The sequence below is a fragment of the Amphiura filiformis genome, unplaced genomic scaffold (assembly GCF_039555335.1).
Source record: "Amphiura filiformis unplaced genomic scaffold, Afil_fr2py scaffold_46, whole genome shotgun sequence".
Lineage (NCBI taxonomy): Eukaryota > Metazoa > Echinodermata > Ophiuroidea > Amphilepidida > Amphiuridae > Amphiura > Amphiura filiformis.
In genome coordinates, this window is record NW_027305510.1 from 39,379 (window position 1) to 66,764 (window position 27,386).

Below are 27,386 nucleotides of genomic sequence, written 5' to 3' on the forward strand. Positions count from 1 at the left end.
TTTCAATGGTATTTTCATTTACTGCATATTACTTAATAGATTTGGTACAAAAGCACCACAAATATGAGTTCTTTTTTAAACAACCTGCAGTAGATCACAATTTTCGTCCTGACCTATCACTGCTACTAACCTGTTTTTGCTGCTCATCCAGTTTTCTTTTTGCTTCAGAGTTTTGTCTCACCAACACTCGAATGATGTTCTGCTTTTGATCCTACAACACAAAAATAGATTGATTTAGGGATTCAATCATGTTTCACCGTTGTTCATCACCGATTAACAACAATGCGTCCGCGTCGTCTGCGTGGTTTACTTTGCGAGGGCAGCATTAGCTGCCCGAGCGAAGTAAATCCAACGCGATCAGCTCAAGAATTAATCACATTTTGAAATGTGTAGAATTTTCAGAAATAATCACAGAACAGCCATTTTTATTTATATCACTCATACATAAATTCTAGACAGTTCATTGGTTGATTACCATTTATCATTTTTACCATCACCCACTCCGTGTGATAGTCTTTACCATCACAGTGCTCTGCCGTAGTGCGCCTGCGCCAAGCCGTGCGCCGACTCTTGGACTCGCCGATTTATTTATGGGGTGGACCCCAAAATGTGAAGTATATCACGGCAAAACATTGTGTTATGTTGATGAAAAAATGTATTTCCTACCTTAAATAGTATTTTAGTAATAGAATTTATGCATGGGTGATATAAAACAAATATTAACTGTCTTAAATGTCTCGGTGAAATGTCTTCATGAAAAATTCATGTCTCGGTGAAAGACGGATTGTTCCATTCCACTCGCCGTTCCGGCTCATGGAATGGAACAATCCATCTTTCACCTCGTGATTATATTTCGACCATCACACTTATAGACAGTTAATATTTGTATAATCAAGATCGGCAATTGATTTTTGGATGACTTGTATACCATTATGCTACTCTATGGACTTCTCTCACAGTTGAAACTTTCAAAAAGGGTTTTAAAACATATTTTAGTGTTGTTATTTTTTGTATATGATGTAAAGCGCAATGTTCATTTTTATATATTTTAATATATAAAAAGGCGCCATTGTTATGTTATGTTAAAGCCACGGTTTATCCGTGATACGGAAAAACTCACAGAATTCAAGGTTTGCTCAAGAAAAATTTGAAAATGCCACAAAATAGTGAAAAACTGTAAAATGTCTAGCTTTTTTGTTGTTTTGCAAAATAAAACAAAGACCAGTGATTATTTAGCAGCAATAAACCATTACACAATCCATACTAGCATTCATTCTAGGCTTACGATTCAAGATTCTGGCCATACTACAGTAAAAGGTAAGACAAAATACAATCTTAAAACATGTTTGTTTTAACTTTTCAGTACTTTATAGTGGAAAACAGAAAATCACAGAAATGTTCCAATTTACACAGATTTTTAATTTTGTAACACAGAGAAATCATGGCTTTATGTTATGTTATTATACATGTACATACCGCAAGCTTCTTGAAGTCTTGTATTTTCTGGTATTTATTGTACAAGATTTCCTTTTCTTTTGTAGCTTTTGATGCAGTTGTTTCATATTCCAGTTTGAATTCATGAAGGCATTTCACCATTGCTGTGTTGGCTGCTAACTCAAGCTCATTGCTAAACAACTTCCTATTAGGGAAAGAAGAGAAAAGCAAAGAAGTTAAACTGGGAGACTGTGTACAGCTGTGTTGGCTGCTAACTCAAGCTCATTGCTAAACAACTTCCTATTAGGGGAAAGAATAGTAAAGCAAAGAAGTTAAAAACTGGGAGACTGTGTACAGCTGCAATAGCTGCTAAGGGACGCATCATTCGATATTATCAGGGGGCTAGGGAGATAGGGTCAAGCAAAATGTTTTTTTTTCCCGGCCGAAATGGCAAAGTTGTAATTTTTCAATTGAATACCTGAAACTCCACTTTTTTACAAAAATGAGTTAGACCCAACTACATGGAGTTGGGCCTTTCTTCCACAAATATTGGCTTAAAGTGGAGTTTTGTTTATCCATGAAATCTGCTTTTCACTACAATAATTAACAAATTTATATAGCTATTTATAACCTTGCGTAACTAGAACTTGCAGTATATTAGTGGAAGAAGAACCCAATTCCAGTTTAAGACCTGTACCGTTGCCATGGAAACATCACATATCATTTCACTCGTATGTTCATGTATTAAAGGAGGATTTTGTGATCCTAGCATCCTCTTTTTATGACATTTTTCAGTAGATATTCACGAAAAAAGCTTATTCCCAAAATTTCAGTTGATTCCTATTTTGCGTTTGCGAATTATGCATGATTATGTGTATTACACTGCTCCATAGGCCACTGTTGTAATTTCGCTCTGGTATCCCAGAACAAAATTCAAATTTGACGATATTTTTACTAAACATATTAATCTGCAAGAAATTTTTGGTACATAAACATTATGTAGCCAGAGGTTTCCAGTGGTATAAAAATCTCAACTTTTTTTGAGAAAAGTGGGGAGATGAGGTTGTGGATCACAAAATGCCCTTTTAACTCTAACCCTATCCATGTTTTTTTTGCTATCGGAAGGGAAAGAAGAAACGAAAAAGGAGAGAAGGTGAAGAAAGAAGTCACTTGGTACCCCCGGGATTCGAACCCAGGACCTTTGCATGCCACACACACGATCACCGACATGTGCGTATGGGTGGAAGCAGTAACAGACAATGTGACATTTACCTTGTTAACACCAATGCACCAGGAATCTTAGCATAGATTATAGCCAGCCTATTGTTAACATCACCTGCTAGTTGTTCAAGTCTTTTATTATAATGGTATTCCTCAAGGTTCAATCCAGGGACCTCTAACGTATAATGCTTAGTAGTGGGTGGAATTAACAGATCATGTGACATTTACCTTGCTAACTCCAATGCACCAGGATTCTTGGCATATATCATAGCCAGTCTATTGTTAACATCACCCGCTAGTTGTTCAAGTCTTTTATCCAGTCGACATGCTTGGTTCAGATGCCTCTCTGTCTCGGTAAAATTTTGGATATGTGCAAGCTGCTTCTCCTGAAAATTGAAAAGTTGATAGAGTCATTCTTAGATTAGAATTCTTGACATAATTACTGAAAACAGTACACAGGCTCCCTTCATTTCACTAAAACATGACTATCTAAGGCATATGAACTGCTTATAGCTGAATGGAGTCATTGTATGCAAGATATGTGCATGCCAAAATGGCCAAAATAAATGCCATCTTTGGCCTTCATTTTACCCTTATTTTGTCTGGAAAAATGACTTTTCATTTTCCCTGAGTTCTGATAATCGCTTAGAAAAACTAGGTTTCGAGGCGCTATGTAGCTTGATAAGCGAATGAGGTGCCGATGTGATGATGACATGATTCAATTAGTCAATCAGAACCCCACTTCGGTTTTTACACCATAAACAGTGTAAATCATCAAGACTGCTGAAGAACCTTGCCAAAATCTCTAATTTAACAGATTACGCAGTGTGACAATGCATAAAGCAGGCCTTTTCAACTGGCGGCGCGCACGCCACTTGTGTCCTCCCCAACTGAAGTGAGTGGCAGTTAGCATGTGCTATCTATTGGTAACAAACACCTAAATCAAGCTGTAATTTTTTGAATCTCACCAAAATAATAAAATTAGTAATTCCTCTTTCATTCCAATTTCTCATCTCATTAATATGCACCCAAAAAAAGCACCCAGGGCACTAATAATAGGTTGAATCATGTCAAAGTAAAAATATACAAAAAACAATGGGTGTCCTACCCAACAAATCATACAACATAGGTTTCAAATAGTTGGGCAATTCCATACACCCCCTGTGGAAGACATGGCCTTAATCTCTCACACGGTGGGGTAGATTTTAAATGGAGTCACTCATTCAGGTAACCCCACTTGAAATTCACACTCCCTGTGTAGAAGATTAAGGTCATGTCTTTCATAGGGGGTGTATGGATTTCAACTGGAATACCCCATTACCGTAATCAATTGGTGGACACTTTTCATCAGGTTGGGTGATGATGTTGACGTATCAAATAGTTGGCCTCCATCGCCATACTTGAATCTATAAACAATTCAGAAAAAAACACACATGACTAATAATGTATTATGGTGTTCCCCAGGGGTTTGTCCTGGGACCCCTCGTAATCAGTTAGAGGACACTAATCATCAAGTTGGGTGCTGATGTTGATGTGTCAAATAGTTGCCCTCCATCGCCAATTTCGCCATACTTGAATCTATAAACAATTCAGAAAAAACAGGGGTCTGTCCTGGGACCACTCGTAATCAGTTAGAGGACACTTTTCATCACGTTGGGTGTTGATGTTGATGTGTCAAAAAGTTACCCTCCACACACATGACTAATAATGTATTACGATATTCCCTAGGGGTCTGTCCTGGGACCCCTCATAATCAGTTGGTGGACATTTTTCATCAGGTTGGGTGATGATGTTGCTGTATCAAATAGTTGACCTCCATCGCCATACTTGAATCTATGAACAATTCAGAAAAAACACATGTATGACTAATAATGCATTATGGTGTTCCCCAGGGTTCTGTCCTGGGACCCCTCATAATCAGTTGGTGTACATATTTCATCAGGTTGGCTGCCGGATCATTAATTTGATGTATCAAATAGCTGTTTCAACAGGTGTGCCAACAGATTGAAAAGGTTGTTGACCTTTTGTGACTCGGAACTTCTTCAGTCCTGAAGAAGTCGGAATCGCACCTGTCAAAAGGTGCACAACCTTTTCAATGGGCTATTCCAGCTGAAATCCTCACAGGGGGTGTGAATTTCAAATGGAGCCACCCGTTCAGGGTTGTCTGCTTCAACATGTGTTATTCCAGTTAAAATTCATACACCCCCCCTATGGAAGATATTACCTTAATCTTCCACACAGGAGTGTGAATAAGGTTACCTGAATGGGCGACTCCATTTGAAATTTACACTCCCTAAGTGGGAGATTAAAGTCATGTCCTTCATATGGGGTGTATGGATTTCAACTGGCATTGCCCAATCTGATGGTGCACAGGGTTGAACTATTACGAAGTCAAGTGTGAGTGTAAACTCTTAATCTTCTGAAAACTGTCATACCTCAGCATTTCTGCATCTTTCTTCAGATCAATATTTGCTGTTTTCTGCTGCACCATATAATGAGCGCCCTCTGTAGTTTGCGCTACCGAATGCAGTAGTTGTTCTGCCGTGTTTGACGTCATAATCTTCTCCAATTTATCAGCTATTGTATTACGTCTTTGTTGCCTGCACAAGAAAACAAAATTGGGCATCAAAGATGCACAGAAACAAGTAGATATCTTACACTTCCCACAATGCATTTCTTCCATTTCAATTTTTGTATTGATTTACTATCTAGTGTAACATAGGTGGTGACAAAAAATACCTCAATGCAGAGCACATCCAGATTTTGGAAAATATGCTATTTTTTGACTATCGAGCCATGTTTAGCAAGTCTGTTCTCAACATGAAAACAAAGGGAACCTGTTCAAAGTAATAGGAGCACAGTGTCATCGCCCCGATATCTTCATGGCAGAAAACTCCATGATGGTAGAACAAATCCACTAGATCTTCAACAGCCATGCATGGCCATTTTGTTCTGACCTGTGCAATAGTTTTGAAACTATGGGCCAAGGGACCTCCGACTACTGACTATTGACAATTGATCTCTGTAGAGTTCAGATCCTGGAAAGTCATCTGCTTAAGGGTACATAACACAAAGTAGCTTTCCATAGACTTTATGTGCAAAAAATATATTTGATATCACCTTAATCAGAACAAAATTCTGCATAACAATGACACATTTTAGGTCTACTTTTTGAGAAAATTAGCATTATATAAAAAGGCCAGATTTTAGCGTAGGGGAGCCTACCGCTAGTAGGGGAGCCTACCGCGTGTTATGTTCCGTAAACCAAGTGTTTATGAATGAGGGCAGCTGTCATTTTTTTATTCTGCACATATAAAATCTGAAATTTAGTGTAAGTTTTTGATTTCAAAACGCACAGTTGAAGTTTAATACGCTCACTTAAGCTTATCATGTTCTCTGAACACATATATCGAAATGCAAGCCTTACAATTGGGTTCTTTTAAAACAAAAAATGACGGGAGATATTCTTCATTTTCTACCCTCCCCCTGAAATTCACTTTGCCTCCCTAATGCCCCTCCCCCCCATCCCCGAAAAAAATTTCCTGGCGCCGCCACTGCATAGAAGCCCAGGATATTATACCCAAAGATCACTGACTCAGACACAGACCCTAACAGTTTGTCCATATGGAACTAGCAACTTCTCGATTCCACATACCCCAGGGATTCACCTGTGCAACTGAAAGATTCTTTATGCCAAAGATCTCAGCGTTTTAACTGTGGAAGTGATCTAGGAGGTTTTAGATTCCAAAGACACCAGGGTTTTCATCTATGTTACTGGCAGGTTGTTTACTCCCCTTTCCCGTCAGACACAACCCTGAGTTACCATGGTTACTACTCACATTGTTTTCTCATCTGTTTTGTCTTCTCCCAGCACCATTTCTTGCAGTAAGCCCTAAATGTCTTTTGGGTGTATTTGGGAGACATTTGGGTGTATTTGGGAGACATTTGGCTGTAATTGGGAGACATTTGGGTGTATTTGGGAGACATTTGGGTGTATTTGGGACATTTTGGTGTATTTGGGAGACATTTGGCTGTAATTGGGAGACATTTGGGTGTATTTGGGAGACATTTGGGTGTAATTGGGGGACATTGGGGTGTATTTGGGAGACAGTTAGGTGTATTTGGGGTGTATTACCATGGTTATTACTCACATTGTTTTTTCATCTGTTTTGTCTTCTCCCAGTACCATGTCTTGCAGTAAGCCCTCAATGTCTTCACAGGTTTCACGTGTAAGTTTCTGCAAAGTGATTGATGAAACATTTGTTATCGCAAGTAAATGAAACTCAGTGCATGTATAAACATTTTCCTTGAGGCCACAAAAAAAACCCTTGTTCCAACGAACGCGACTGACCCAGATTTTAAGAAATTTGTTGTCCCAACACATAATAGTGGCATACGTGCTGGACAAATGCAAAATGTTTCTGAGAAAAACGCATTTGAAGTGAACCGATTCCATTTGAAATTGAAGTTAAAGGTTCAAACTATGCATCTTTTAAATAGTTAAAAAGGAATAACTTTAAAATGATATAGCTAATGGAAGATTTGGCGATTTCGGCACATTTTTGAAGCTTAGATCACACATAAAAATATGCCACTATGTGAAACAGAGCATATCGGGCTTTCAGTTCATTTTGTACCTTACGCCATATGTGTACATCCATATCAAAACGATGCACTTGTCGGCTGCTACATGTGTGATGTGTCTCATTTCACATAATAGCTAGGAATAAATAACATGTAGCAGCCGACAAGTGCATCATTTTGTTATGGATGTACACATATCGTCCGTCATAATGTGAAACAGAAGACTCTGGGTTTTTGGCAGTTTCTGAAGCATACACAACATGACAGATGATGCTGATTCGGTGCCTAAATGTCATCAAATCTAAAATCACCTTATGGCTCTATGTGTTGCAAACCAAAAATTGGGGGGAAATTTTCCCATGCAAATGAATGCAGACCCAAATTTCCAGGATTTTTTTTCAAAATATATGAAAAATATTTACAGGTTTTTGTGATTTTAAAGGTCATTTGAAAAAAAATGCCTGAGCGACAGACCCAACTTGAATGGTCAAATACAATCCGCCCGTAGAACAGGGTTTTTTCTTATGTGAACAACTTGATGTAATAAATATCATTATAATATGGGAACAACTTGTTTGTAACAGCTGCTTTTCATTTTAACCGTGTCCCAAATATAAAGCAGTTAATATTCGTTTTAGATAATACAGGGCACCAAATAAACACATCAAAAGAAATAAGTCCCCCCTCTCAAAATTACGTCATAACATCGTAGGATAAAACTTTGTACCAATAAAACAAACTGAGAAATAATTATATGACTGTTTGCTAAGTGTTGTGTGAAAATGAAAGATGTCAATGACAGGGCTACGAAATCACCGGGAAAAAAAATCCCAGAAAAAAATTCAGAGTCGCAGAAAAAAATCAAGACGGGAAAAATAATCTTTAATATCATTTTTCTGAAGCTCTGAAAATATTCTGTGAACACGATCACTGTGAAATATTTTCTCGAACTTTCTGCGGCGATAACTGATAAATAAAACTAAACGCCAGTGACAGGAATGAATATAGCATAAGTAGGATTCGTTCCCCAGAAAAGCAGGTTTTTCATTGATTTGCCAAGGGAAATAATTTCTTTTGTTGCATATTGTTTTGGAAAAACTTCAACTGTTCACATCTTTGGAACTAAATTAATGTTCAATAACTAGGATTTTGGGTCCTAAAAGGGGGATAAAAAAAATTCAGTCCTTAATAGAGGGGATCAAAAAAATTCGAGGGTAAAATTCGGAGTAAAATGTACAAGAAGGCATGTACATTCCAAAATTTTGCACGCTCATGCAAGCATCGAATGTTAAGTATTCAATTTTGTAATCTCAAGCTACAAATCAACAAAATGTGCGCACTTTACAATTTGGGTGTAACACTATGACTCCAATGAATAATAACTCCAAACAGTCATTTTTAGCTAATGACATAGGGGTAGATTCGGGGTGGGAGGGGGTATAAATCCCCCCAATATATTGTTAGGGGATGGTCCATACAATCATCCCCACAAAATTGACGCCTGTATATGGGTTTCTAACCAAAATTAACCCCATATTTGGTCATTTTAAAATAAAAGTGCCAATTTTTAGCGCTTGCAAAGCAAATTAATTCTAAGACTCATGCTGGGGCTTTGCCCTGGACCCCACCTGTTTAATAATTGTGTTCATACTCAAGGCTCCGGCTCCACGCTCAGAGAAAATATTTCAAACAACAGTTCACGTTCCCAGAAAGGAAATTATTTTTCGCTGCCCTGGTCAATGACTTCATGGCTGAATGAGCCCAAATTAAAGACAAAAACTGCCCGTTCCAAAAGTCACAAAGTAGGCCTATGCTTGTTAACTGCAAGGTGTATTGGGACAAGGAATGAGACTGACCATCTTACCGCTCACTGTGCTGTGCTCTGCATCAAGATGGGGATTTGCATGGCTGAATGATCAAAAATGTTCACTTGGTGAGGATTTTAAATTGCACTCAACCACAGTCCACATGGGTTTTGCATTAGTGACAAGCCATGAATCAACTTTTGTGACAAGCATCTAGGCCTACTTTGTGACTTTTGTAAAGGGCAGTTTTTGTCTTCAACTGAAGTCATGGACATCTTTCATTTTCACACAACATTTAGTAAACAGTCATATAATTATTTCAAAGTTAGTTTTATTGGTACAAAATGAAACCTTACAATGCTACATGACCAAATATTGGGAGGGGGACTTATTTTTGTTGATGTGTTTATATAGATTCTATAATAACGGCCTTCACCCTGGACCACATGTTTGCGTTTGGTTGCTTTCTTGAAAGCCCATCAATCCCCATTGGGAAAAACTATCCAGAGATGATATTATATCTAATAGGCCATTCCATGCCAGCTGAAATCCATACACCCCCTATTAAAGACATGACCTTAATCTCATGTGAAGGGGGTGTATATTTCAAATAGAGTTACCCATTCAGATAACTCAATTTGAAATTCACACTCCCTGTGTGGAAGATTATTAAATGTCATGTCTTCCATATATATATATATATATATATATATATATATTAGACTTTATTTCAACACGGAAAGCCCAATTCAACAAAAGTTGTTCTTCCTTGGGGCCGTGCATAAACAAACATACATGTACAAAATAACAAATAATTACAAAAGCTTATTATCTAGACTTAAACATATTACAAACTCAAAAGTATTAATTGTCAAGTCAAAATGATACTTATGGTTACATACATACCATGCTTACAGGCATGGCTTTATGATTTTTTAAGATTATTTTTGAAAGTATACAATGTTGGAGAGTTTTGGATATTATTTTCTAGTTCATTCCAGCTTACAGCACCTCTATATGACAGACTGCGCTTTTGTACTCTGTTCTTGGCAGTGGAATAGTTACATTGCTTTGGCTTTGACGAAAATTATAGGTATTGTTTACGTGACTGAAAATATGACTCAAATAAGGAGGTGCAAGATGATTTAAGATTTTGTAGGTTAAAATTAAACAATTTGAGTTTTGTCTGTCAATTAATGGTTTCCAATTAAGTTCAGCACGGACATCTATGCTAGGTGTGTCCCATTGTGCACCACAGATAGTTCTTGCAGCCCTGTTTTGAATAACTTGAAGTTTCTTTGAAACAGTAACACCACAATTTCCCCATACAACATTACAATAATCTAAGTGCGGCAGAACAATAGCATTATACACAGTACATAAAATATCCTTAGGGAGACTATTTGCCCTGCATTGTTTGAGCATGAACATACCTTTTAGACTTTTTTACGTACATTATTGATTTGCTCATTCCAAGTTAATGTGTCATCAATAATTACACCCAGATGTTTACATTTATTAACTTTCTTTATAGTTACACCATTTATGTTGATAGATAATTCATTAACACTGTTCTTAATTGTATTGAGTCTTTGTCTAGATCCTATTAGCATAAATTCAGTTTTATCAGTATTCAGACTAAGTTTATTACTTTGTAACCAATTATTTATCATTTTAAATCATTATTAATACATTCCGTGATATCTTTTGACGAGTTAGAGGCATAGTACAACACAGTATCATCTGCATACATATTAACTTTACAATGAGAAACATAATTTGGTAAATCATTTATATAAATGAGAAAAGCGAGTGGTCCGTCAATTGAGCCCTGGGGCATTCCACAAACAGTTTCTTTAAAGTCTGAGAGAGTCCCATTTACAGATGTACATTGGGTGCGACCAGAAAGATAACTAGTAAACCACTTAATACAATATTCACCTACTTTATACATTTTAAGCTTACTCAAGAAGATATTATGGTCTCACGGTGTCAAATGCTTTCTTCAGATCCAGCAGACATAATCCAATTAAATTACCTTTATCAATTTCATTATACCAGTCCTCCGTGATGTTTATAAGAGAAGAAGAAGAGGACACAGATGGCCGGCAACCAGATTGGTTTATATTAATTAAACAATTTACATTTAAGTACTTGTACAGTTGATCAAACACGGCCCTTTCAATAATTTTAGAGATAACAACTAGAATTGAGATAGGTCTATAATTGCTAGGATCATTGGGATCACCAGCTTTAAATACAGGAATCACCTTTGCACGTTTCCAGCATGTAGGAAAAGTACATGATGCAAAAGAATTATTTATTAAATAAGTTACAATTGGTGTGATTACTGGTGATGCTATTTTCAGTAGTCGAGATGGAATGTTATCTAAACCAGTAGCTTTATCATTTGCTAACTTATTGAGTTGATTGAATACATAGTCATTTGATACATTTACAAATTCAAAATGTGACTGATCAGTTTGCTGCTTTTCATTGACTTCATAATTACAAAAGTAATTTTTAGCAATCTTACTTGCAAGTTTAGGGCCTATATTGGCAAAAAAATTGTTCAATTCATTTGCTTTATCCTTAGGTTCAGTTAGTGCCAGGCCATTTTCAGAGTTAATAACAGAGATTTTTGTATTTTTACCTTTAGATGGAACAATATGCCGTAGATGTTCCCAGCTTTTTTTGATATTATTCTTGTGAGCATCAAAACCTTGTTTAAGAAACTCTTTCTTTTTATCTTTTATAAGTTTGTTAGTTTCGTTTCTAATTTTACGGAAATTTTCCCAGCATTTGTTATCATTACTTGATTTAATAGCAATTTGTTTAAGTTTGTCACGTTTACGCATCATATTTAGCACATCATCGGTGATCCATGGAGAACACTTTTTACTTAATTCTATGCTTTTTGAAAGGTGCATGCCTGTCAATTACTTCAAGAAATAATTTTTCAAATAGTTCAGCTGAAGTGTTAACATTACCAGTATTAAATACACTATCCCAGTTTGTTTGACACAAATCATTTAAGAAGTCAGTTTCATTGAATTTCTTGTAAGAACGAGATGTTCTGAAGTTATGTTTATCTGCACGCATTTTATCATCATCATTTTCATTTGTTGGTTCATTACATATCCTGTGTTTTTTACCCCATATTGCATATGATATTGAATGGTCACTTAAACCAACATGAATTACTCCAGAATCACATATCTTAGAAGGATTTGTACAATATATAACATCAATGAGTGTTTCACTATTCTTGGTTATCCTGGTTGGTTCCTTAATTAGCTGTACAAGGTTCATATTACTACAAATTTCTTTGAGTCTATTTGTATAACAATGAGGAGTGCTTGTTAATAGATCACAATTTAGATCACCCATAAGTATATAATCTTTACCTTCTGACTCAACTACTTGAAGAAGATGATTAAGATGATTGAATAGATCAATAGCTGACCCAGGCACTCTATACCATAATATAACTATAATGGGCTTCCTTTTAAGAGGCATTAGTTCAATAGTAAGCAGTTCAAGTTGATTTGAAACTAAATCATCTCTTACTTTGTGAATACAGTTTTGTTTACATAAAAGCTACACCACCACGCCTATTATTAACATAATTTCCATTTAGTACTCTATCATGTCTATACAAAAAATAATTATCAATATCTATAATGTTATCTGATATATGTTCATTTAAGAAAGTTTCACCAAGTCCCATAACATCAATGGGATTATCATTAAGTATATGCTTTAGCTCATCAATATTACCAGTAAGACTGCAAATGTTTAGGTTTGCTAAAACAATATTTTTTTCATGTGTATTAAGAACTTTGTAGGGATTAAAATTATTCAAGTGATTAATATCATTACTATTGTTGTCTTTACTGATTTGGTTTGAATTGTCACTTGATATATTCAAACTATTGCTGCTTTCAATGCCCATACAAGCTTCACTAATATCATTTAAAACATAATCAGTATAACTGTCATTGCTATTTTCAGCACTATTTTCAATAACAGAAGTACTATCTGAAAAATCCTTATTTACAATATTTACATTATCATCCATAATATCTTCATTACATGTGTCATTAATAGTATCATTTACACTGTTTGCATCTAAGGCATCAATTTCATGTGTATTTATAGGTACATTGTGGGAACGTAAACAATTATTGTAATTATTTACTTTGGTACTAAGGTTAGAAACATGCACATGATCACTTATAAAATTTATACTATTATTACAATCATTTTTGTCTTCATTATCACTCATTAAGTTGATCACATTATTGGTGTTTACATTACGATTTGTACTATACTTCACGGTACAAATGCCATTGTTTACTTTCTTATCTAGAGTCTTTCTTGAAAGTTCTAAGGCCTTGGTTGATGAGCAGTCATATGAAAATCCACAGAGTCAATTACACGTCTCAAATTCATCACCAATTTGCCTAAACCGCGATTGTTCAAATGTACATAGTCATAGTATAAGTCTTCACAGGCGTATGGCCCCTGATTCTGTCACAAAAGTTGGAATGTGATCAGCGAAAGTGACTCTTGTACTGTTCCTACAGTTATGCTCAAACATTCTATTAAGTTGGCGAATCACATCATTTGTGGTATTTTTCCACTCCACAGGGATGAGTCTTGGGAGGCGCTGGATACAATGATGTGAGCAGAAGGAAACTTCTTAAGTGTTGCATCTATGAGAGTTCGGGCTTTGCGTTCACATAGGGGGTGTATGGATTTCAACTGGAATAGCCCAATGCATTGGTACATGAAAACTTATAATTACAATTCCACATGTTAAAACTGATACAATAAATGGTTGGTTTCAAGTAGCCACTATTTGCATCTTTAGTCAGGAGTGCAGAGAAAGTGACAGGGAACCAGTGAAGGAGAATCCATTTTGCAACTCACCGTGCAAGCTGTTTCTAAACCAGTCTCTTCATCATCATCTAAACTCCCCTTACCATGCTTACTGAAGTATATAGTCTGGTGTGTGGATGAGCTGTGTGTGGAAGAGATTAATGACATAATTACTGCAATATACATACATCACAAGGACCTCTCCCCCACTTTGGGGTTGCCAAACATGCAATTGGGCGACTTTTGGAGATTTTCCCCGACCTTTGTCTGTTGATATTGGCCCAATCTTAATGCAAGACTGTCCCTTGTTGTATTCTTCATATCTGACTATATCAACTTTGCACTCTGGAATATGCACTTCACTTTTCATCTTGCCCCTCCCGGTCCCAGTCAGTACACATATAACATAAGGACATACTACACACTTATATGAGGCTGCCTCCCGGTCCCAGTCAGTACACATATAACATAAGGACATACTACACACTTATATATGAGGCTGCCTCCCGGTCCCAGTCAGTACACATATAACATAAGGACATACTACACACTTATATGAGGCTGCCTCCCGGTCCCAGTCAGTACACATATAACATAAGGACATACTACACACTTATATATGAGGCTGCCTCCCGGTCCCAGTCAGTACACATATAACATAAGGACATACTACACACTTATATATGAGGCTGCCTCCCGGTCCCAGTCAGTACACATATAACATAAGGACATACTACACACTTATATAAGGCTGCCTCCCGGTCCCAGTCAGTACACATATAACATAAGGACATACTACACACTTATATATGAGGCTGCCTCCCGGTCCCAGTCAGTACACATATAACATAAGGACATACTACACACTTATATATGAGGCTGCCTCCCGGTCCCAGTCAGTACACATATAACATAAGGACATACTACACACTTATATATGAGGCTGCCTCCCGGTCCCAGTCAGTACACATATAACATAAGGACATACTACACACTTATATATGAGGCTGCCTCCCGGTCCCAGTCAGTACACATATAACATAAGGACATACTACACACTTATATATGAGGCTGCCTCCCGGTCCCAGTCAGTACACATATAACATAAGGACATACTACACACTTATATATGAGGCTGCCTCCCGTCCCAGTCAGTACACATATAACATAAGGACATACTACACACTTATATATGAGGCTGCCTCCCGGTCCCAGTCAGTACACATATAACATAAGGACATACTACACACTTATATATGAGGCTGCCTCCCGGTCCCAGTCAGTACACATATAACATAAGGACATACTACACACTTATATATGAGGCTGCCTCCCGGTCCCAGTCAGTACACATATAACATAAGGACATACTACACACTTATATATGAGGCTGCCTCCCGGTCCCAGTCAGTACACATATAACATAAGGACATACTACACACTTATATATGAGGCTGCCTCCCGGTCCCAGTCAGTACACATATAACATAAGGACATACTACACACTTATATGAGGCTGCCTCCCGGTCCCAGTCAGTACACATATAACATAAGGACATACTACACACTTATATGAGGCTGTTGATATTGGTTTAAGGGCAGAGTAATGGGAGAGAACACGGACCTTTTCAAACATTATTATTTTTGAATTGTATGTCCAAAAGTATATAAAACTATACATTTTTGGAAAGGAAATGAGTCAAGGAATCCCATGGTGACGTCAGATTTGTTCAAAAATCTCGAGTTTTTGAAAAAATCACAAAAATGCACTTTTTTACCCCAATTTTTTTGTGACAACTTCCGTTCGGAGTAAAAAAAAAAAGTTAGTTTTTCATGGAGAAGAGACATGAACTTAGGGAAGGTTTTTATATTTTTTTGAAATTCGTCTTATTTTTCGAAATATTGCAAAAAACATGTGAAAAAAGCAATTTTGTCACTCTATTAAGTTAAAAATTGCACATAATGGTGTATATTTTTGTTCAAAACAAATATTTTGAAAAAATGAGAAAACCTTCCCTAGACTTTGATGTGCTCTAAACGATAGTGCAAAAGGTTTACCTTTTGCTTGCATATTTTCCGAGTTATCTTGTCACAAAAATCGTATAATATTGTTAAAAATGAACTCTGAGAAATCGACGTTTTAGTAAAAAAATGTCAAAATTATGAACAAAACGTCCTTATATTTTAAAACGGCAAGACTTTCACGCTTGTAAAAGCTGTATGTGGTGCATGGTCTAAATATGCATCTTTTTGCACCAATGAATCTATAATGTCTGTTTTTAGTGCGCCTAAATCCAAAATAATTAAAAAATCTAAGTGGCTTTTTCACTGCAAATTTTTGTTTTGTTTACATCACATTTGCTGGCGTTAACAACATACCGAATGCGCCTTGACTGCGTTGGACATACGCGCATAGGTGCGCCGCGTCACGCGACGCGAATAGCGCGCGTAATCACAATATTTCGCATTCGCGCATTGCCGACTCATTATTTCCCGCCAATTTACTAAGCTATCTTGAGCCATGTGACTTTTTAGAGTTGAAAAGAGTGAAATAAATCAAGCAAAAATACAAGTAAATATTAGGAAGTTGTATTTTTATCAGTTTCAAGTGAAAGAATACATCTTAGTGTTGATAAATATCAAGAAATCTCAAATTCGGGTGTGGACGAATGTGTCTCCCCTTACTCTGGCCTTAAGGTGGTACTACACCCCCTAATAAATTTTGTGACTAATTTTTACAAAAGTTATGTATAGGGGCATGGGATCCAATTACTTCACTGAAATTTCAGTTATTCAAGGCAAGTGGTTCATTATGTATGTTAAGAAATGAGGTACATTCTACATGTAGCGGTACCTCTTTTCTATAACATACTGATTGTCTTCAGTCACTGAAATTACAATGTAGTAACTGGATTCCTTGCCCATATACATAACTTTTGTTTGTTATTACTTTTTGAGAAAAATGCAAAATTACTCCCAAATTTATCAAGGGGTGTAATACATGTACCACCTTAATCTATCTGCCTGCCACTACCTATCCCAATCAGCACACTATCCGCCCAATCCAAGTCAGAACACATAACATGAGGGCATACATGTACTTACATATGAGGCTGTTGATATTGGCTTAATCTATCTGCAACTCTCTTGCTGTATTCTTCATATCTGGCTATATCAACTTTGCACTCTGCTGTATGCGCTTCTAAGAGGGCGCTTTTCCTCTGCAAATCCACAAGTTTTGAGCAATTTTCTTGGTATTCAGCTTCTATGAAATTAGGAAGATACAAAATACAATCCAATGTCATAGGGACCGATGAACATCTGAATCCAAATGTATTAGGAATACACCCAACAGATGAACATACGAAACAGATTCAGATTTTCAGCAAATAGATGCAATTAGGATACATAACATAATTAAAACATTTTGCTAGGCAAATCCATTAAAAAAAGTAACTCACTACTTTAGCTTTCGCTGTGTGGGATGACGGCTTGATCACATTACTTGATTGTATGTATGTGATCGAAAGAAAAAAGGAGGCCGAAGCAATCAACCGTGATTGCCACATCTTCCCAGACCATACCTTTATCACCAATGTCTGTCTGCATTCTTACCACCTCTTCCCAGACCTCACCTTTATCACCAATGTCTGTCTGCATTCTTTCCACCTCTTCCCAGACCATACCTTCATCAACAATGTCTGTCTGCATTCTTGCCACCTCTTCCCAGACCATACCTTTATCACCAATGTCTGCATTCTTACCACCTCTTCCCAGACCATACCTTTATCACCAATGTCTGTCTGCATTGTTACCACCTCTTCCCAGACCATACCTTCATCAACAATGTCTGTCTGCATTCTTGCCACCTCTTCCCAGACCTTACCTTTATCACCAATGTCTGCATTCTTACCACCTCTTCCCAAACCATACCTTTATCACCAATGTCTGTCTGCATTGTTACCACCTCTTCCCAGACCATACCTTTATCACCAATGTCTGCCTGCATTGTTACCACCTCTTCCCAGACCATACCTTTATCACCAATGTCTGCCTGCATTCTTACCACCTCTTCCCAGACCTTACCTTTATCACCAATGTCTGTCTGCATTCTTACCACCTCTTCCCAGACCTTACCTTTATCACCAATGTCTGTCTGCATTCTTACCACCTCTTCCCAGACCTTACCTTTATCACCAATGTCTGTCTGCATTCTTTCCACCTCTCTGCTAAGATGCTGCATATCAGTCTTTGCTGTAGCAAGCTGTGCTATCAACGCTCTCTTCTTCTCCAGTTTCTCTGCGCGTTGTTGTGAATACTTGCGATCCCCTTTGTACTTCACCCGATATGCGGCACGTGCATTATTCCTGGAATTTCTTGTTAAGAAAGCTAAAAGCTCTTTTTTGATTGCTTACGATTTATGCATTACCACAATTATCAGAAAAAATACCACATGGGATACTTGTGCTTGCAGTTGCTTTGTGCATTGAGCTTTTTTGATATGGATCCGTTTAAGGGTTAATCTTCCATCCACATAAATTTCAAATGGAGTTACCCATTCAGGTAACCCAACTTGAAATTCACACTCCCTGTGTGGAAGATTAAGGTCATAATCCATAGGGGATGCATGGATTTCAACTGGAATAGTCCATTTTACAGAAAGTCACTGACCACTCATGGTCACACTCCTTATGGAAACCATATTTATTACATAAAACAGGCACAGAATCCTAATCGGCCAACATGAAAAAAACCATCACAGCCAGGATAAATAATTTTGGATACAGGAGTAGATTAGACTTCGTCGGCAGAGTGCTACACTATCGTAAGTGCAGTTTGGACAGTTTTACAGGAGGAGCATTTTTGTGTTTAGCATAGCCGTTTGTTTCCAAGTAGCCATAAAATGACATGGGAATGTAAAGCAATTTGATTTTAATAATATAAACTATATAAATGGTGTTAAAGTTAATAAATCGATGAATTATTTACTGATTTAGATGTCGTAAGTGCCACATACGATAGTGTTACACTCAAATTGAAATGAGTGTAGAGTGCAACACTATCGTATGTGCCACATACGATAGTGTTACACCCAAATAGAAATAAGTGTGAGTGCAACACTATCGTATGTGCCACATACGATAGTGTTGCACTCAAATAGAAATGAGTGTAGAGTGCAACACTATCGTATGTGCCACATACGATAGTGTTGCACTCAAATAGAAATGGTGTAGAGTGCAACACTATCGTATGTGCCACATACGATAGTGTTGCACTCATTGCTAAATTGTGATATGCGTAATATCGGCTCAAATATCCAATATTTTGTCATTTTATGTTTCTTAACAAGTGTTAATTAATTTTGGCATATAATATTTACAATAGCAAGACACCTTTTGCCGTAATGTTATCTCTCAAGATTTATTACTGAATCTAAAACTAAAAACACCGGATTTATCATGGGAGCTATGAATGTAGCCAGCATGATGACAACGCATACAGCCATGGACGTATAATAGAGCACGAAGTGCGATGGACTTGCAACTCCGTTCGTCGATGTGAGGTCAGCGATCGTCACGCTTGCAACATGTGGGCGTAGATGGCAGCAGCATTTTTCTTTAATTAGCATAAGTCTCCACAGCACTACGCATATTTTTTTACGTAGCTTTTAGTACTATCATGGTGGCAGCAGCATTTTTCTTTACTTTTCCAATATGGCGCCGCCCTTGAATCAATTTGGTGCCTGTTGGAGACGCCATCGGACGCCATTTAAGCGCAGAGTAATACACAGGGAAAGCCGACGCTGTCGCCACCTTTTTGTATTGCGCTTGTATACGAGTTGCAACGGCCTGATACAGCCGTAAGCGTCACAGCCAGTGATGTGTCAGAGACGGTTTTGCACTTACGATGGTGTAGCATTCTGTGATTTTGTTGTTTAGGCCCTATAAAGTAGCATATGTGGCACATACGATGGTCTTGCAGCAAATGAAAAACAAAATTAGCGGGCAAGACTATCGTAAGTGGCACATACGATAGTCTTGCATTCATTAATTAAAATTGCATTGCACTTACGATATTTTATTTTATTAATTAAAAAATAATTAAGCAATTTTGAAACTTAAAACCTGGTTTAAAATGTGCGTTTTTATATGGCCTTCCATAATTCGTCAAAATCTCATTTTGGCCAAAAATGTCACTTACGATAGTGTAGCACTCTGGCGACGACTTGACATTGTGAACACGCTGTGCTGAGTGTACATGGGTTGTCACATAGTCCCAGATGTCTAGCAACTTATATAGGCACAGAACCTTAATCAGCCTACATATAAAATAACCATCACAGCCAGGATAAATAAGGATACAGGAGTAGATTAGACTTGACATTGTGTACACGCTGTGCTGAGTGTACATGGGTTGTCACATAGTCCCAGATGTCTAGCAACTTATACAAGCACAGAACCTTAATCAGCCTACACATAAAATAACCATCACAGCCAGGATAAATAAGGATACAGGAGTAGATTAGACTTGACATTGTGCACACGCTGTGCTGAGTGTACATGGGTTGTCACATAGTCCCAGATGTCTAGCAACTTATATAAGCACAGAACCTTAATCAGCCTACATATAAAATAACCATCACAGCCAGAATAAATAAGGATACAGGAGTAGATTAGACTTGACATTGTGTACACGCTGTGCTGAGTGTACATGGGTTGTCACATAGTCCCAGATGTCTAGCAACTTATATAAGCACAGAACCTTAATCAGCCTACACATAAAATAACCATCACAGCCAGAATAAATAAGGATACAGGAGTAGATTAGACTTGACATTGTGTACACGTTGTGCTGAGTGTACATGGGTTGTCACATAGTCCCAGATGTCTAGCAACTTCCCACGGCAAACCCTGAAATTAAAAGAACAAGAATAGAAATTAATAACAGTGAGGATAATTCGTAAGTATGTAAGAATGAGTAAAAAGTGGGCTATTCCATTTGAAATTCGTACACCCCCTATGGAAGATACATACGTATATAGAAGGTAACTTTTACGACAGTCTGTGATGCAGAAAATTATTTTGTTTGGAATTTATCTTTTCTACTTTTGTAAATGGTTTATCTGGAATAATTGCAACTGTTGAACTTATTTGAAATTCCAAAACCTTCCTGGGGTGGGGGGGTTCAAATGGAAGAGCTACAATAAAATGGGCCATTCCATTTGAAATCTGCCATACCACTGGAACAATTAAGGAAAGTCCTCCACAGAGGGAGTATGTGTTTCAAATGGAATTGGCTAGGGTTAACTTTTTTGAGACCTGCCACTCCCACTTTTATTTAAGGGGGTACTACAACCCTGTGGTAAATTTGTGACTATTTTTGTACTTTTCTCAAAAACTAATAACACACTGGTAATAGAAGTTATGTATATTATTGGGGCAAAGAATCCAATTACTACTGAAATTTCTGTGACTCAAGACAAGCGGTTCAGTTTATATGATAGGAAATGAGGTACATCCTAGCAGTACCTCATTTCTTATCATAAATAACGAACCGCTTGTCTTGGGTCATTGAAATTCCACTGTAGTAATTGGATTCCTTGCCCCTATAATATACATAACTTTTCTTACCAGTGTGGTATTTTGAGAAAAGTGCAAAAATAGTCACAAATTTATCGAAGGGTGTAGTACCCCCTTAATATGTTAAACATTTATTTTGTTTCTATATTATTAATCAGGGTCTCATGGGAGACCCAGTATTGTAATTACTGAACTGAGTAACCCTCCTTGGAGGAGTCTGGATTTCAAATGTACATGTAATAGCCCAATGTACTCACAAGGCCAAATGGGTGTCGCTGTCTATCAGTGTATCACTAGTTCACTACAAGATGAAAATATTGGGGTTTTCTATGAATGTGTACGTTTTCAATATTTTGTATGTGTTGGACTTATCACTTTGCATTTGAAGGGGTACAGAAAGGGCGTGATCGGTTAAATATGTGTGAATCAGGGTTCCCGTTAAGGTTTTAAAAATGTGCGTCCGTAATGACGCAAGTTTGCTGACGAGGTTGCAAAAACTTGCGTCCAGACAGATTTTTGTGCGTCCATCTGAAATTCACGATTATGGCGATACACGCGTACCCCGGGTCTACACCTCATCAAATGTTGATTGTTAAAAATAAAAGTGCATTTTCGCCGTGATATTCCATCTCCATTCGCTATGATAATTTTTCTCATTTCTGTGTCAGTTTTGGTCTGAAACGTGGTCAAAAACAGGTGCCAAAAACATGAGCAAAGTCCGTCAATCTTGAGCAATTTTCGTTTGTACTTTCACTTCCGCATTTCTTTTTTTAAATTAACGTGTTGTTGATGCTACAAAAACTAAAACACGCTCTGCCAAAAATAAAAAAAAAAAGGGTTATCATTTGGATTTTGTCTTTAAAATTGCTTTTATTCATCGTAACAATAATTACTAATAACGGAAACCTAGATTATTTATGAGAAAATAAACTTTTAAAAATTGAATATTGTCAGGTTGTGATAAGTAATTAAATAAACATTAACCGCACGTTAGCGGCATGTGGTGCTTGCTTGTAAACAAATCAATCGGGACTTCCCCAGGCCATCAAACACTCCAGCGATCGTTCGGAAATCATGCAAAAAGTGCACGATTTCCTGACGTTGCATTTACAAATATTGCAGAATTTACTTCAATTCTCAGCAGGTTGGTCAAAATTTTGGGGCTTTTATTATCTTAAAAATATAAAGAATAAAATTTCTTATTTTTATCATCAATTAATGATAAAATTTGAAGTTTTGTCTCGCGTCCACATGCATGTGACATGGACGCAAAATACTTGATTAGCCATGTGAACTTGCGTCCAAATTTGTAAAATACGCGTCTGGACGCAATGACGCACACTAACGGGAAGCCTGGTGTAAATTGTGTGTTAAAGTAAACCTTGCACATGGACAAATCATCAGTGGTTGCCATATCAGAATTAACATGTTTCCCACATGGTTACCTAGGGTTAGGATTAAGTTTTAAGGTTTGTCACAAGGCCAATTCATCAGTGGTTGGCATATCAGAATTAATGTCTCCCATGCATGGTTCACTTGGGTTAGGCTTAAGTTAACTATGGTTTGTACTCACATGGCCAATTCATCAGTGGTTGGCATATATCAGAATTAATGTCTCCCATGCATGGTTAACTAGGGTTAGGGTTAAGTTAACTAATTTGTACTCACATGGCCAATTCATCAGTGGTTGGCATATCAGAATTAATGTCTCCCATGCATGGTTAACTAGGGTTAGGGTTAAGTTAACTAATTTGTACTCACATGGCCAATTCATCAGTGGTTGGCATATATCAGAATTAATGTCACCCATGCATGGTTAACTAAGGTTAGGGTTAAGTTAAGGTTTGTACTCACATGGCCAATTCGTCAGTGGTTGGCATATCAGAATTAATGTCTCCCATGCATGGTTAACTAGGGTTAGGATTAAGTTAACTATTATGGTTTGTACTCACATGGCCAATTCGTCAGTGGTTGGCATATATCAGAATTAATGTCTCCCATGCATGGTTAACTAGGGTTAGGGTTAAGTTAACTAATTTGTACTCACATGGCCAATTCGTCAGTGGTTGGCATATCAGAATTAATGTCTCCCATGCATGGTTAACTAGGGTTAGGATTAAGTTAACTATGGTTTGTACTCACATGGCCAATGCATCAGTGGTTGGCATATCAGAAGTAATGTCTCCCATGCATGGTTAACTAGGGTTAGGGTTAAGTTAACTATGGTTTGTACTCACATGGCCAATTCATCAGTGGTTGGTATATCAGAATTAATGTCTCCCATGCATGGTTAACTAGGGTTAGGGTTAAGTTAACTAATTTGTACTCACATGGCCAATTCATCAGTGGTTGGCATATATCAGAATTAATGTCTCCCATGCATGGTTAACTAGGGTTAGGGTTAAGTTAACTAATTTGTACTCACATGGCCAATTCATCAGTGGTTGGCATATCAGAATTAATGTCTCCCATGCATGGTTAACTAGGGTTAGGATTAAGTTAACTAATTTGTACTCACATGGCCAATTCATCAGTGGTTGGCATATATCAGAATTAATGTCTCCCATGCATGGTTAACTAAGGTTAGGGTTAAGTTAAGGTTTGTACTCACATGGCCAATTCGTCAGTGGTTGGCATATCAGAATTAATGTCTCCCATGCATGGTTAACTAGGGTTAGGATTAAGTTAACTATTATGGTTTGTACTCACATGGCCAATTCGTCAGTGGTTGGCATATATCAGAATTAATGTCTCCCATGCATGGTTAACTAGGGTTAGGGTTAAGTTAACTAATTTGTACTCACATGGCCAATTCGTCAGTGGTTGGCATATCAGAATTAATGTCTCCCATGCATGGTTAACTAGGGTTAGGATTAAGTTAACTATGGTTTGTACTCACATGGCCAATGCATCAGTGGTTGGCATATCAGAAGTAATGTCTCCCATGCATGGTTAACTAGGGTTAGGGTTAAGTTAACTATGGTTTGTACTCACATGGCCAATTCATCAGTGGTTGGTATATCAGAATTAATGTCTCCCAGGCATGGTTAACTAGAGTTAAGGGTAAGTTAACTATGGTTTGTACTCATAAGGCCAATTCATCAGTGGTTGGTATATCAGAATTAATGTCTCCCATGCATGGTTAACTAGGGTTAGGGTTAAGTTAACTAAGGTTTGTACTCACATGGCCAATTCATCAGTGGTTGGCATATCAGAATTAACATGTCTCCCACATGGCGTAAAATGCATTTCATTCACAGCCCAATGATGCAAACGCTGTGACATTTCATCACCTCCACTCATCATGATAACCTGCAGATGACAAACAGAGTTAACTAGGATTAGGGATAAGTTAACTATGGTTAAAATACAGCCCAATGATGCAAACGCTGTGACATTTCATCACCTCCACTCATCATGATAACCTGAAGATGACAAACAGGGTTAACTAGGATTAGGGATAAGTTAAAAATACAACTCAATGATGCAAACGCTGTGACATTTCATCTCCTCCACTCATCATGATAACCTGAAGATGACAAACAGGGTTAACCAGGATTAGGGATAAGTTAACTATGGTTAAAATACAGCCCAATGATGCAAACGCTGTGACATTTCATCACCTCCACTCATCATGATAACCTGAAGATGACAAACAGGGTTAACTAGGATTAGGGATAAGTTAAAAATACAACTCAATGATGCAAACGCTGTGACATTTCATCTCCTCCACTCATCATGATAATCTGCAGATGACAAACAGAGTTAACTAGGATTAGGGTTAAGTTAAAAATACAACTCAATGATGCAAACGCTGTGACATTTCATCTCCTCCACTCATCATGATAACCTGCAGATGACAAACAGGGTTAACTAGGATTAGGGTTATTTTAACTATGGTTAAAATACAACCCAATGATACAAACACCAGGACATTTCATCTCCTTCACTGATCATGATAACCTGAAGTCTATGACAAACAGGGTTGACCAGTGCTGTACGGTGCAAAAACTGATTGAGGAGCCAATGGCTCCTAACTTTATAAATTTAGGCGCCCAAATTTTGCTCCCAAGTAAAAAACCTGAGGCGCCAACGCACCGTATTCCAACTTTTCTCGAAGTCATTCTGCCACAATGTTTATATCTACGTTCAATTTTAAAGGGGTTTCCCTGTCACAGCCACATGTTGCGTTGAATGAATCATAGCTGCTGTACTCAATCTACATACTCCATAGACAGCATGTACAGTGTAGGCCTATATACGTTTTCCAGAAAGTCCCCATTGAGATGTCATGATTTTCATAGCCGTACATTTGTACTATATTGAACACTACATTATTTACACGTTTTGCATTTGCTGGCGAATAAAAGCTTCAACAGTTGGTCGCCATTGGCGCCAAGGATTGAAGGTTTAGTCGCATCAGAAAAAATCTAGTCGCCAATGCGCCTAAATTGGTCGCACCGTACAGCACTGGGGTTGACTAGGATTAGGGTTAAGTTAGACTCTCATTCACCAGTCACACATGTATATAAGGACGGGCTCATGCCATTTTTTCATGTTTACATAGAATGGAGTCGGGGCTTCCTCAATATAGATAACAGAAAAATAAATCACAGAACAGAACAGAGATTTAAGGATATATGTACCATCCATCAAATAGGCAGGCACTTTTGCGTACGTAACGTCCGTAACGCTCGCTTCCAATTGTTGTAGCTAATTAACTAAGAAAGCCAAAACAAAATTGCTTCATTACATTGAACATTAGAGTGTGTACTAGTAGCATACTAAGAAATAAAGTGTTATCCTAACAGCAAACATGTGTGCTATTCACTTGAAAGAACTTGCATGCATCTGTAATGTCCATAACGGTGGAATTGGCCATATAAACACAGTACATACGAGGGGGTATCAAAAAGTTTTAGAAATCGCCCAGAAGTGAAAGAGCTATCAATGAAATTTTGTCAGTGGAATCACTGGTCCTTATGTACACTATGATGCAAAAATGGTCTCATAAGAATGTTTACTTTTTTTACAGGCGCTAGATGTCAGTACCTGCCTATGTAACCGCATAACCAGCAAAATGGAGAAAATTGAGGCATGTAGCATGATTAAGTTCCATTTTAAGGGTTACAGTGCCCAAAAAATCTGTGATGAAATAAAAATTCATTTTCCAAAAAGCAACAGCGACAATATCACAATCACCACCGAAAATAACTTTCATTTCATCATCGATTTTCTAGGCACTGCAACCCTTCAAATGCAGGATCTTAATAACGCTGCTTGCCTCAATTTTCTCAATCTTGCAGTTTATGCGCAGTAACTGGGGCAGCAGGTTATTAGCATCTAGCGTCGCCTGTAAAAAAAGTAAACATACTTATGAGACCATTTTTGCACCATAGTGTACATAAGGACCAGTGATTGCACTGACAACATTTCATTGATATAGCTCTTTCACTTCTGGGCGATTTCTAAAACTTGTTGATACCCCCTCGTACACATCACCTGTTGGAACTCCCGGTCGGAGCCAGGAGTTTCAATGATTGGAACTGGAAAACTATAGCTGTTTGTAATGCTTCCGTCAATTGCAATCCCGGCTACCAGGGACCCGCGCACTGAAGACACAATACCAGGGTTATAGCCAGCGGATTTTGAGTGCCGGTCGGAGCGAAGGTGTCTGAGGGGGGATGTGGCCCCCTCAGATGTTGGAGATTTTTGAAAAAATGAACCTCTTTTGACACGATTTGGTGCATTAAAAATGCATCAATCGCCACGCAAATGGGCTCTCACAACCCGGCAATGTTTACAGGTGTTGCAATAAAATATTCAATCAATGTGAATAAAAATTTCTGTCCGAAATAATCATCGGCAAAATCCCACT

General features: G+C 37.6%; 1 protein-coding gene across 3 annotated transcripts in view; it reads right to left on the minus strand.

The window, feature by feature from the left end:
• Window positions 1–27,386, minus strand: part of LOC140144255 (HAUS augmin-like complex subunit 5) — a 43,761-nt gene that overhangs the window by 11,675 nt on the left and 4,700 nt on the right. The window contains exons 2-12 of one of the 3 annotated variants that reach the window (XM_072166076.1): window positions 24,693–24,820; window positions 20,744–20,839; window positions 18,117–18,304; window positions 17,034–17,193; window positions 13,980–14,070; window positions 6,807–6,892; window positions 5,091–5,255; window positions 3,977–4,061; window positions 2,884–3,041; window positions 1,477–1,639; window positions 131–211 (exon numbers count right to left, since the gene is read on the minus strand). In XM_072166076.1, the coding sequence (XP_072022177.1) occupies window positions 131–211; window positions 1,477–1,639; window positions 2,884–3,041; window positions 3,977–4,061; window positions 5,091–5,255; window positions 6,807–6,892; window positions 13,980–14,070; window positions 17,034–17,193; window positions 18,117–18,304; window positions 20,744–20,839; window positions 24,693–24,814 (1,395 nt within the window). In that variant the 5' untranslated portion in view covers window positions 24,815–24,820. Of the gene's footprint in view, window positions 1–130; window positions 212–1,476; window positions 1,640–2,883; window positions 3,042–3,976; window positions 4,062–5,090; window positions 5,256–6,806; window positions 6,893–13,979; window positions 14,071–17,033; window positions 17,194–17,563; window positions 17,592–18,116; window positions 18,305–20,290; window positions 20,713–20,743; window positions 20,840–24,692; window positions 24,821–27,386 lie in introns of those variants that run through there. The other 2 variants (XM_072166074.1, XM_072166075.1) reach the window with 2 other exon arrangements.